General features: G+C 48.2%; 1 protein-coding gene across 1 annotated transcript; it reads right to left on the bottom strand.

Annotated features, from left to right (window-relative positions):
• Nucleotides 1-4960: 4960 nt before the first annotated feature.
• On the bottom strand, nt 4961-12196 carry txn2 (thioredoxin 2). Its single transcript, XM_088930802.1, has 4 exons — nt 12088-12196; nt 8559-8830; nt 7262-7385; nt 4961-6966 (listed from the first exon to the last, which is right to left on the bottom strand). Exons 2-4 carry the CDS (start codon nt 8828-8830, stop codon nt 6850-6852), a joined length of 513 nt encoding a protein of 170 aa, XP_088786928.1. The 5' UTR covers nt 12088-12196; the 3' UTR covers nt 4961-6849.
• Between the last annotated feature and the right edge of the window lie 695 nt (nt 12197-12891).

Here is a 12891-nt window from a genome sequence, read left to right as displayed (position 1 = left end):
CTCCCGGGGCTCGGAGGCAGAGCTAAGTGTTTAATTAGAGAGGTATGTGCGGGATAAGTTTATTACCATATAAGTATGACTGCCAGCGGCATCAAACATCTCCCTGCAGACACCTTTCCTGCCTGCTTCCACAGTAATTAGTCACCCTCGAGTCCCGTGTGCGCCAAAATGTTAGAGGAGCTGGCCGCCTCCGTATCTGCGTTGATCGCATTTCTAATCATGTCCCATTTAACAACACTCCGACGGAGGAAGGTCCCCCTCGTTGTCACGGTCCGGACACACCTGACAGTACATCTGTTGGCAGCAACACTGTCAGTGGCCTTCTGAAGATCTGAATGCCCAGTGGCGCTCGCTCTGTTTCCTGCTGATCAAGGAACACGGTAGTTAAAGAGATCTGTCTTTTTAAAATCCACATTGACTAGGATGTTCTTTTTAATACTGATGATCCCCTGGTTTTCTTCTGATTATTGTTTCCATTACTTGATATGCCACAGAAGGCAGACATACTGGTCTGTAATTATTTGGTTGGGTTGTCTGTTGCAGTGGGTATCACCCCCTCTGCAGAGCTCCAGAGACTGCTGGGAGAGTTGAGCTGCAGGTCTGCGAATCTCTTCCCCTGCGCCGGGATAGATGGCTGTTTCAGCAGGTGCCTCCCCTGCGCTGGTACCTCTGTCCTGCTGCCTGAGGCCGTGGAGTCAGGCCTGGCGCCCCGCGAGAACCAGCCCTCTGGCTCCCCAGGGGCCAGCGCCACAGTACATGCCAGTTCAGGCGATTGGGGACACACAGACTGGCACTCCTCTTACCTGAGCTGACTCTGGACACTGGGAGCAAACCTGCACATGGAGAAGAACATGCAAACTCCACACAGATAGCTGCCCAGCTCAAAATGTATCCAAATACATGGTGTTCAGCGTTGATTGGTGTTTCTAAATTAACAGCTGGTCAACACAAACTGTGTGTGTCTGTGAGAGTGAGTATGTGTCTGAGACAGTGTGTGACTGAGACAGAGAGTGTATCTGAGAGAGTGAGAGAGTGTATTGGCTACACCTAAAAAACCGAGACCAAAATTCCTACCACCACAAAGTCCTGCTGAGCCAAGAGCTGAGCCCAAAACAGAGCCCCCTGAGCCAGCTGGTCCTGAGGCTCACTGACACCAGCCAGCCTCAGGACAGTACTGCTAGAGCACCACAGCTCAGACCCAAGCACATCACAGCACAGATCAAACAGCAATATCTCATACACTGGGACACACACACACAAACACAACATAAACTGGAATGCTACAGAACCCTAAATACACACTAGCTGAAGATTTGACCAAGATAAGAAACAGCAAAAAGAAACAGACCTTGACAAAGTACAGGCTCAGTGACCACAGCCTGGCCATAGAAACTGGGCGACACAGGCAGACCTGGCTGTCCAGAGGGGACAGGCTCAGTGACCACAGCCTGGCCAGAGACACTGGACACAGGCAGACCTGGCTGTCCAGAGAGGACAGGCTGTGCTCCCACTGCCAGTGGGGAGAAACAGAGACAGAGGTGCACTTCCTACTGCACTGTGACAGATACTCTGGGATTAGAGAAACATTCTTCCCTAAATTCAGAAATCTAGTCCCAGAGTTCCCACACTCTGTCTGTTCCTCAGGCTGGGACAGGAGATCACACACTGTATTATTATTGAGAGACAGGCTCACTGTCTGTTCCTCAGGCTGGGACAGGAGATCACACACTGTATTATTATTATCGAGTAACAGGTTCACACCTCAGTCACACATCGTCACACACAGTCACACACTGGGACCCGTTGTGATTCTGGCAGGTGTGGGAACTCTGAATTCACATGAAACAAAACAGAAAATAAAAGTGAAATGAAGTCTACAGACATTACAGACATTTACAACAAAGACATATCATAAAATATTTACATATACTGTAGACAGATGGAGCATTATTGGGAGACAGACTCACTGTTCCTCAGGCTGTGACAGGAGATCACATACTGGGCTGCCAGTTCAGCTGAGTTCCCTCCTCCCTTTCCCAGTAGGATTGGGACCCGTTGTGATTCTGGCAGGTGTGGGAACTCTGGCACTAGATTTCTGAATTTAGGGAAGAGTTTCTCTAATCCCAGAGTATCTGTCACAGTGCAGTAGGAAGTGCACCTCTGTCTCTGTTTCTCCCCGCTGGCAGTGGGAGCACAGCCTGTCCTCTCTGGGCAGCCAGGTCTGCCTGTGTCCAGTTTCTATGGCCAGGCTGTGGTCACTGAGCCTGTACCTCGTCAGGGTCTGTTTCTGTTTGTTGTTTCTTATCTTGGTCAAATATTCGGCTAGTGTGTATTGTCTGGTTAGGGTTCTGTAGCATTCCAGTTTATGTTGTGTTTGTGTGTGTGTCCCAGTGTGTGAGATATTGCTGTTTGATCTGTGCTGTGATGTGCTTGAGTCTGAGTTGTGGTGGTAGGAATTTTGGTCGCTGTTTTTTAGGTGTAGCCAATACTTTAATACTCTTTTCTGTGTTTTTATCAATAGTGGGTACTGACCTGATTCGGCCCTGCACCCGTTGCACCTGTCTCTCCCTGCTCCTGTCTCTCTCTTTGCCCCTGTCTTTCTCCCTGCCCGTCTCTCTCTCTGCCCCTTGTCTCTCTCCCTGCCCGTCTCTCTCTCTGCCCCTTGTCTCTCTCCCTGACCCTGTCTTTCTCTCTGCTCCTGTCTCTCTCTGCCCTGTCTTCCTCTCTTAGTTCCTTGCTCTCTCGCTGGTGCCAGGCTGAGGGAAAGGAAGCACAGAAGCCCTCTGGAGTGAACAGGACCTGTGCAAAAGCTCATTCAGCAGGAGAACATTTGAATGTGATATTTCTTGTATGAAAGACTGAAACACTGAGGAAACTTCCTTTCATCAGCCACTCGACGGCACCGACCAACCTGCTGAGCCCGATGCTCCTACAGGCTGCAACTGCCCTCTGTGACAGGACTGGGACAGCCAGTCATGACGATACTCTCTGGTCCGAGAGAGGGGCACCCTGCAGGTCTGAGTGCTCACTGGTGTGATGAAGATGACGGATGAGGATCCTGTTGTGAGGGATTGTCCTGTACAGACAGGGTACAGGAGCTCTGTCTCTTCAGCCCACAACAGCCCATATGGAAACTGGAGATTTTATTTAGGCTGGATAACAGAAAACACTTCTTTACACAAAGAGTTGTGGGTGTCTGAGACAGGCTTACTAGTTATGTGGTTGAGACCCAAACTCTGGACTCTTATATACATTACTAAACTACTAAACAAGAAAGATGGCTGATTGGACTCCTGTCCCTTGCTGCCTTATTTCCACATCAGTTTTCAATATGATTACAGATGCGGAGCTTATAAAGTCAGAGTACGTGGAGGGATAAATCTCGCCACAATCAAGCAGATTGAGAACTATCCCCGAGGAGACAGATACCAGTCCAGTGCAGACACACAGCTCTGCGGTCACCCTCTCCCCGGCTGCAGGACAGGAAGAGGGAGGGGGGTGTTGACTCACAATGCTCAGGAATGCAGGGGAAAGGGGGGGCACACCCCTCCCCCAGCCTGTACCTTGTCAGGGCAAAGGTTTCATGTCTGAACTGGAGCGGAGTCCCTGAGCGGCGCTTGGGCCCTGCCAGCGACACAGCGCAGCGCAGATCGGCAGGAGACCACGCTGCGCTGTCTGGGCTCCGAGTCCCTTCCTGCCTGACGCTCTGTGCTTGGCGTGAGGCTGACAGGTACGCGGCTCACAGCCTCGCGCCACACTCCCCAGCAGAGCAGCAGCGCGGCAGCTCGCTGGCAGGGCTCTCTTTTCTTCCTTATATGGTAACAGAGCGGCGCCCTGCTCGAGAGGGGGAGGGGTGGGCTGCTCTTTTGTCTCAGCGGAAGGGGTGTAAAGTTACTCTGGCAGCTTCACATTCCTCAGCCGTCTGCCCTCCTCCCGAGCAGAACAGCGCACACCTGGGCAGAGAGAGAGGATCTGCAGCTCAAAGTGCAGGGAAGGTGTGTCTCTGCTCTTACAGCCGCCTGCGTTGGCAGAATATTGTGTTAGAAGCAGTGAAAGAGAATGAAATGCCACCAGGGATCAATGAGAACATTCCCTCTCATTAGAAAGGAATTTTAATTACACAACAACAACGGAGAGGGAAGAGCTATATCTACCCTGACAGGAAACAGAGTCAGGAGAGGACTGACACCTCTCTTACTGCAGGAGGAGTGTGTGTATTAACCCCTCTCTCTCTCAGGGCAGTGTCAGTGTGCAGGAGGAGTGTGTGTATTAACCCCTCTCTCTCTCAGTGCAGTGTCAGTGTACAGTAGTGTGCAGGAGGAGTGTGTGTATTAACCCCTCTCTCTCAGTGCAGTGTCAGTGTACAGTAGTGTGCAGGAGGAGTGTGTGTATTAACCCCTCTCTCTCTCAGTGCAGTGTCAGTGTACAGTAGTGTGCAGGAGGAGTGTGTGTATTAACCCCTCTCTCTCTCAGTGCAGTGTCAGTGTACAGTAGTGTGCAGGGGGAGTGTGTGTATTAACCCCTCTCTCTCTCAGGGCAGTGTCAGTGTACAGTAGTGTGCAGGAGGAGTGTGTATATTAACCCCTCTCTCTCTCAGGGCAGTGTCAGTGTACAGTAGTGTGCAGGAGGAGTGTGTGTATTAACCCCTCTCTCTCAGGGCAGTGTCAGTGTACAGTAGTAGTGTATTAACCTTTCTCTGATTGACTTTCTGACAGTTACCAGCTACAAGAGCTCTGAAAGCGATAATCTAATTGGAAATCTAATTTCCAGTTGGGGAAAGTGTCCTGGTCAGCAGTGTGCATCACAGAAGCAGGCGCAGCATCCTGACTGACCGTCAGCTCCAGCTGAGGCGTCCAGAGAGGCCTGAGCCCACAGCACCTTTCCATGTTCCAAGAGCAGCTGCGATTCTGAACCACCGGGTCAGTACCTCCAAACTCAGGCATGAATATTCCTCTCCAAGTTCTTCAATTATAACATTTATTAAAATAAATTCTCAAGTCTAACCTTACATAAATCTTCACTTTCTCTCCTTTTACATAGTTTCACAGTAAACAAATAAAGTGACAGTAGACCAGAGATGCAGATTCTCCTGTCATGAACAGCACTGAAGAATCGATCGATGGAGTCTACAGGGCTGTGAGTCACACTGTATTGTAGACACTGAGACCGTACGGCTGTAAGTCACACTGTATCAAGACACTGAGACTGGGGCTGTGAGTCACACTGTATTGTAGACACTGAGACTGTGGGGCTGTATGTCACACTATATTGTAGACACTGAGACTGTGGGGCTGTTGGTCACACTGTATCAAGACACTGAGACTGTGGGGCTGTGAGTCACACTGTATTGTAGACACTGAGACCATAGGGCTGTGAGTCACACTGTATTATAGATACTGAGACCATAGGGCTGTTGGTCACACTATATTGTAGACACTAAGACTGTGGGGCTGTATGTCAGACTGTATTGTAGACACTGAGACTATGGGGCTGTATGCCACACTGTATTGTAGACACTGAGACTGTGGGGCTGTATGTCACACTGTATTGTAGACACTGAGACTGTGGGGCTGTTGGTCACACTGTATTGTAGACACTGAGACTGTGGGGCTGTGAGTCACACTGTATTGTAGACACTGAGACTGTGGGGCTGTTGGTCACACTGTATTGTAGACACTGAGACTGTGGGGCTGTTGGTCACACTGTATTATAGCCTGTTACATCCTCCTGAAACAACAATGTGCCAGCTGTGACTCCTCACCACCCAGTTCCAACTACACTGCACAGCAAGATGAGCCCCTCCTGGTTAAACTGTACCGATAAACTAATTTATAACCTATAATACCAGTACGGTAACATTGCTAAGCAGTCAGAACTGTGACCTCCATGTTAGGAACCCCCCATGTGGTCAGATGCAGAAATGCATACAAGTAATAAAGTATCTCAACACACCCAGTTTCTAGCTTCTGCTCTGACAAGCTGAGTCTCAGTGTGCCTCTCACAGGCTAGGCACTTTGTTAAGCCTGAAGATGAACTCTGACTGTTCATATGTTAATATGAACTCTGACTGTTAATACAAGAATATGAATCAGTCAAGTTGATAACTAATCTAAATCACACTAACATCAGTCCAAAGTAGTCCTGCTAGCAGCATCTCAGATTGCTGGGTCAGTGAGTGTTCATAAGAGATCACTTTATTAGTCATATACAATTTCTTGCATTAGGAATTTGTCTTTTCACAAACCCCAGCTTGCTCTCCATGAGACACACAGACAGGGAGAGAAGCTGGGGGTCAGAACGCAGGGTCAGCCATTTATACAGCGCCCCTGGAGCAGTGGGGGTTAAGGGCCTTGCTCACGGGCCAACGGAGTAGGATTCCTCTGCCAGCCACGGGATTTGAACCGGCAACCTTCCAGCCACAGAGACAAATCCTGAGCCACAGAGCCACCACTCCACCCAGAGATACCTCAGATACGTAATCAAGCTCACACTGCAGTTAGTTCTGTCAGGTAAAATATGGAATGACTGTGGTGTTGGTATGAGTCTGCTGATGATTCTGCTTCAAAATTACAGACTGCTGATCCTCACAGTGAAGTTAGTCAGGCAGGAAAGACAACAATTTGGGGTGTTGTGACTCACGGCAGCTCTCCCATGTCACTCAGAAAGGACAGAGTCACGGACGGACACAGCCAGAGGGAGAGAGAGAGAGAGAGAGACAGACTGTAGGACAGGAACAGGGAGACAGACAGCGACAGAGAGACAGACAGTCAGGAGAAGCTGAGGGTATAAGGGCGTACTCTAAGGTTAGAGTTCACAGCAGGGTCAAGGGCATGAGACATGTGACCAGCCTCACTGGCCAATCAGCTTTCTGACAAAGGTGTCCAGCTGGTCCTCATCTTTGATGCCAACAAACTTGTCAATAACGTCTCCACCCTTCATCGCGATCACAGTGGGCACAGCAGACACCTGGAGAGGAAAAGGCAGCACAATTGAGCAAAAAGGCTTACTGTGCTGTTAGGCCTGTGTGAGATGCTAGATTTCAACTCCTATACAGACAATTAATGGGCAGTTCATAACATAGCCAAACTAATCTCTGCAAAGACTGCTTCACATGTCATGGGATGAACAGTCCACCCGTCCACTCTGTATCCAAGCATTGAGTCTATAAGGGCACCAGAACTGCAGGCTGAGAAACCTGGTTCCAATGAATACACCGATACACACACTGACACACACTTCCTCACACTGTGTGGTCTCTTACCCCATACTCGATAGCCAAGTCTGTGTGATCATCAATGTCCACCTTTGCCATAGCAACACGACCCTTCTGCTTGGCAACTGCCTTCTCCAACCGTGGTCCCAGAATTTTACAAGGGCCACACCACCTGCAGCCACAGAAAGGGATTACAGGGCAGCCAGTGCACAGATACGGGCCTGCGATCCACACGGTTTCACTCTGGAGTGTCACTTGCCTCTGCGATGCAGTGTGGCCACAGACAACAGGGTGTGCAATCAAATACAAATGCCATTGGCACTAAGATATCGAATGACAAGAGATGGCACCTTTTAATGCCACACTAACTGTAAAATACTATCCATTGCCCTACTCTTTTCAAGTAATGATTTCACAGACAGTAACTGGGAAGCAAAAAAGTGACCGTAATGCTTATGTAGTGCATGGGCCCATGAAAAGCAGTTCACCTCTTCTCCCCTTAACATTATTTACACCCTGTCAACACAGATCACTGGACAAACAGACATGAGAGGTCTCCACGTAACTGGAGCATCAGAGTCGGCACTTATACTAGAATGAGAGTGCAGTGCAGTGTGTACTGGTGACTGTGTCTGGCCAGTGTTGCACAGTGCAGTGCATACTGGTGACTGCGTCTGGCCAGTGTGGCCCAGTGCAGTGCCGTGTGTACTGGTGACTGCGCCTGGCCAGTGTGGCACAGTGCAGTGCATACTGGTGACTGCGTCTGGCCAGTGTGGCCCAGTGCAGTGCAGTGCAGTGTGTACTGGTGGCTACGTCTGGCCAGTGTGGCACAGTGCAGTGCATACTGGTGACTGCGTCTGGCCAGTGTGGCCCAGTGCAGTGTGTACTGGTGACTGCGCCTGGCCAGTGTGGCCCAGTGCAGTGCAGTGTGTACTGGTGAATGCGTCTGGCCAGTGTGGCACAGTGCAGTGTGTACTGGTGACTGCGCCTGGCCAGTGTGGCACAGTGCAGTGCATACTGGTGACTGCGTCTGGCCAGTGTTGCCCAGTGCAGTGCAGTGTGTACTGGTGACTGCGTCTGGCCAGTGTGGCCCAGTGCAGTGCAGTGTGTACTGGTGACTGCGTCTGGCCAGTGTGGCCCAGTGCAGTGCAGTGTGTACTGGTGACTGGGTCTGGCCAGTGTGGCCCAGTGCAGTGCAGTGTGTACCGGTGAATGCGTCTGGACAGTGTGGCACAGTGCGGCACAGTGCAGTGTGTACTGGTGACTGCGACTGGACAGTGTGGCACAGTGCAGTGTGTACTGGCGACTGCGCCTGGCCAGTGTGGACAGGCTGGACATGACTCACTGTGCATGGAAGTCCACTAGAACTGGCAGGCTGCTATTGATGACTCTCTCTGTGAAATCCTCAGAGTCCTGCACGTTGAATGACAGCGTTCGGCGCACAGAAAGAGACAGGTTACGGGTTGGGGAGAGGGAGTGCAAGGAAAAGGAGCAGAGAGGGAGGGAGTGAGGAATGGAAGGAAGGGGAGAGGATGAGAGACCGAGGTGTCGAGGGACGTGGAACTCTCTGAGGGACAGCGTCCAGACCTTCCGCAGCAAAAACACTCTCTGAGCCATCTGTGATAGAAAGAGAGGGGTTAATACACAGACTCCTCCTGCACACTACTGTACACTGACACTGCACTGAGAGAGGGGTTAATACACACACTCCTCCTGCACACTACTGTACACTGACACTGCACTGAGAGAGAGAGGGGGGTTAATACACACACTCCTCCTGCACACTACTGTACACTGACACTGCACTGAGAGAGAGAGAGGGGTTAATACACACACTCCTCCTGCACACTACTGTACACTGACACTGCACTGAGAGAGAGGGGTTAATACACACACTCCTCCTGCACACTACTGTACACTGACACTGCACTGAGAGAGAGAGAGAGAGAGAGAGGGGGGTTAATACACACACTCCTCCTGCACACTACTGTACACTGACACTGCACTGAGAGAGAGGGTTTAATACACACACTCCTCCTCTACACTACTGTACACTGACACTGCACTGAGAGAGAGAGAGAGAGAGAGAGAGAGAGGGGTTAATACACACACTCCTCCTGCACACTACTGTACACTGACACTGCCCTGAGAGAGAGAGGGGTTAATACACACACTCCTCCTGCACACTACTGTACACTGACACTGCACTGAGAGAGAGGGGTTAATACACACACTCCTCCTGCACACTACTGTACACTGACACTGCACTGAGAGAGAGAGAGAGAGAGAGAGAGCAACAATTCATGCTCAAGATGAACAATTCATGCCATCTTGATTAGTTAGTAGTTTCATAACTAAACCAATTCAAAGCTTCTTTTGCCAAGTTCTTAAATGAACCCAGTGGGCCTCTACCGCTTGATAACTTGTGATACTCTTCTTTACAGAAAACCCACAATTTCCTGAAGCTAAATAAGCCTCCAGTTAATTTCTGAGTGTTCATCGCTGAAGAGCTGACAGCTATATCCATGGGCAAATAGTAACATAGAAGGGCCGCGATGAGAGCACTGCAAAAACAGATGTTCGTCAGCTCGAAACGACAAGGCATCACGTCAGTGTTTACTGAATCCGTGGATAATATAATAGTACAGTCCACACTACACCCATCACCTTTGTAAGCTTACTCTCAAACAGTGCAAAATAATGCTCTTATCTCACAAAACACTGCTGTACTTTGTTGGGCGACGTTTATTTTTCTTGTATTGTTGTGTTCAACAAGCTTCCCCCAGAGGATATACAGTGCCTTGAGAAAGTATTTGCCCCCTTCCTGATTTCCTCTATTATTGCTTATTTGTCACACTGGATGATCTCAGATCTTTAGACAAAATCTAGTATTAGATAAAGGGAAACTGAGTGAACAAATTATGCTTTTTTATTATGATCTTTTCATTTATTTAATAAACAGAGTTAGCCAACACCCATATTCCCTGTGTGAAAAAGTAATTGTACACTTAGTAACTGGTTGTGCCACCTTTAACTGCAATGACTGCAACCAAACTCTTCCTATAATTCAATATCAGTCTTTCACATCGCTGTGGAGGAATTGTAGCCCACGCTTCCTCACAGAACTGCTTTCATTCAGAAACACTGGTAGGTCTTGGAACATGAACTGCTCATTTCAGGTCCTGCCACAGCAGCTCTATTGGGTTTAGGTCTGGACTTGGACTAGGCCACTCCAAAACTTTCACTTTGCTTCTTTTCAGCCATTCTGATGTGGACTGGCTTTTGTGTTTTGGATCATTATCTTGCTGCATGACCCAGCTATGCTTCAGCTTCAGCTCACGGACAGATGACTGGACATTCGCCATAAGAATGTTCTGATACAGAACAGAATTCATGGCTCTTTCAATTATGTCAAGTTGTCCAGGTCCTGAGGCAGCAAAGCATCCCCAAACCATCACAGTACCACCACCATGTTTGACTGTGGGTATGTTCTTACTGTGGAGTGCTGTGTTTGCTTTACACCAGACATAATGGGACTCATGTTGTCCACAAAGTTCCACTTTCGAGTCATCTGTCCATAGAACATTCTCCCAAAAGGCTTGGGGATGATCCAGGTGCTACTTGGCAAATGAGTGTTTATGTTTTTCTTGGTTAGCAGTGGTTTCTGCCTTGCTACTCTCCCATGAAGCCCATTTTCGCCCAGTCTCTTTCTGATTGTGGAGTCATGAACACTGACCTTAGGTGAGGCACGAGAAGCCTGCAGTTCTTTGAATGTTTTTTAGGATCTTTTGTGACTTCCTGGATGATTTTATGCTGCGCCCTTAGAGAAATGTTGGCAGGCCGGCCACTCCTGGGAAGATTCACTACTGTTTCAAGTGTTCTCCATTGGAGATTGTCTCTCACTGTGGTACGGTGGAGTCCCAGAGCCTTAGAAATGGCTTTGTAACCCTTCCAGACTGATAGATATCAACAACTTTTCCCTTCAGGAATTTCCTTTGATTGTGGCATAATGTTCTTGTCAAATCTTTGTGCAGGCAACTTGACTCTGATGGTAAGGGTCAAAATAAGTAAGGTTGATATTGAGCAGGGATGGCTGTTCAATCAGCTGACTAATTATTCCTTTAACTGGGTTGATTAAATTACTGGCAATTATTTTTTCACACAGTGCCAGTGAGCACACCTGAAGAAGACTCTACGGCCAAAACGTTGTTTTCTTTCTTCTCTTTTCAGCAGGAATACACCTTTACTTGTTCCTTTGCAGCCTACGCATGCTGACACAGCTACCCACCTGAACTAGTAAAGAAAATATCTTATTTGTTCACTCGTGTTGCCTTTATCTGATATTAGATTTTGGTTGAAGACCTGAAAACATTCAGTGTCAAAACTCTGCAGTGATAGAGGAAATCAGGAAGGAGGCAAATACCTTTTCGCGGCACGGTAAAGCTTAAGTTGAATAGAAAGACTTGCTATTGAATTCAGCAATTACTTTTTTCATTTCCAGATAATGTTAAAACTAAAGTAATTCGCACGAGGTGCACCAACTGGCCCAAATCGTGCACGCAGTGACGTCTGTACTATTACGTGATCAAAAACTATTAGTCAGACTAGGTTGCGCTGCACCCGGACAGCCAGGCGAGTGACCGACTATAATTCAGATTCACACTCGAACCCCTTGCCCTCTGCTCTCTGTCCTGGCGACGAGAGACAATCTCCGTGACTTTGCCCAGCTGCTGTCTGAACTTTCTGCGCCCCACACAGGGAGAAACGCGCTCCTTCCGCTTAAGCCCTTAAAGGCAGCTCAGCCTCATACCCTGCACCTCCAGTACTGATCGATTAATGCCCGATATCAATGAAACTGTCCCGCAACAGCTTACCGTCTCTCTGCTCTCTGCACTCTGCGGCACCCGGAACACAATCTGGAGGCACACTTCCGGCAAAATCGAGACACCGACGCGCTGTCGTCACAGATAACCCAGAATGCACTGGGCTCGCCGCAATCTCTGTACCAGTTGTTCAAGTCACGATGTCATTTTGCTGTTGTCATTACAAAAAAGGAGCATTAATAATTAACATTGTAAATAATTACTGAACTATAAAAAGACATTGTGTGAGAAGTTACAAAGAGCAGTATTATGAAGTTCATTATAGTAATATAGAGCTGAACTGCACAGCTTCGTGGGCAGGATCCAGTATGATACAGTATGAAGGAGTGAGATACAGTTTGAAGAGAGTGATACAGTATAAAGGCAGTATAATACGTATAAAGGCAGTGTGATACAGTTCGAAGAAGTGTGATACAGTTCATTTTTTCTGGGTGACCAGAATGCTAGGCCTCTGAAACACCTTGTTTGTAAATACTGTACATAGAGGAACTTGTGTGTTATATATTTTGTTGTGTGTATTGTAGTTTGTGTCTTGTGATCATTAATAAATATTTGTTTAACCAAGTGTGCCTGGATTATTATTCCTCTCACTATAGTTGTACCAGAGAACAACAAATTCACTTGCCTCTAATTATACCAACTGTTGGGTTATATTTTGGAAAAAGCACTTACAAGTTGGGGGTTATGAATAAATATTTTAATTATTGACTTGGTCAATTCCTGATTTTCTTCAATTTTCATAACCCCCCCAAGAGTACCGTAACTACTGGTACTCTTGTTATACTTTAACAGTCA

Source organism: Atractosteus spatula, chromosome 13 (genome assembly GCF_055471065.1).
Source record: "Atractosteus spatula isolate fAtrSpa1 chromosome 13, fAtrSpa1.hap1, whole genome shotgun sequence".
Classification (NCBI taxonomy): Eukaryota; Metazoa; Chordata; class Actinopteri; order Semionotiformes; family Lepisosteidae; genus Atractosteus; species Atractosteus spatula.
Note: the sequence above shows the minus strand (reverse complement) of the source record. Positions and strands in the feature narration are given on the sequence as shown.

Coding starts and splice junctions, on each gene's coding strand:
- txn2 (XM_088930802.1), bottom strand. CDS start 8,830: ATGGCTCAGAGAGTGTTTTTGCTGCGGAAGGTCTGGACGCTGTCCCTC. Junction 7,386..8,558: donor CTAGTGGACTTCCATGCACA/GTGAGTCATGTC, acceptor CTGTGGCTGCAG/GTGGTGTGGCCCTTGTAAAA. Junction 6,967..7,261: donor ACTTGGCTATCGAGTATGGG/GTAAGAGACCAC, acceptor TTTCCTCTCCAG/GTGTCTGCTGTGCCCACTGT.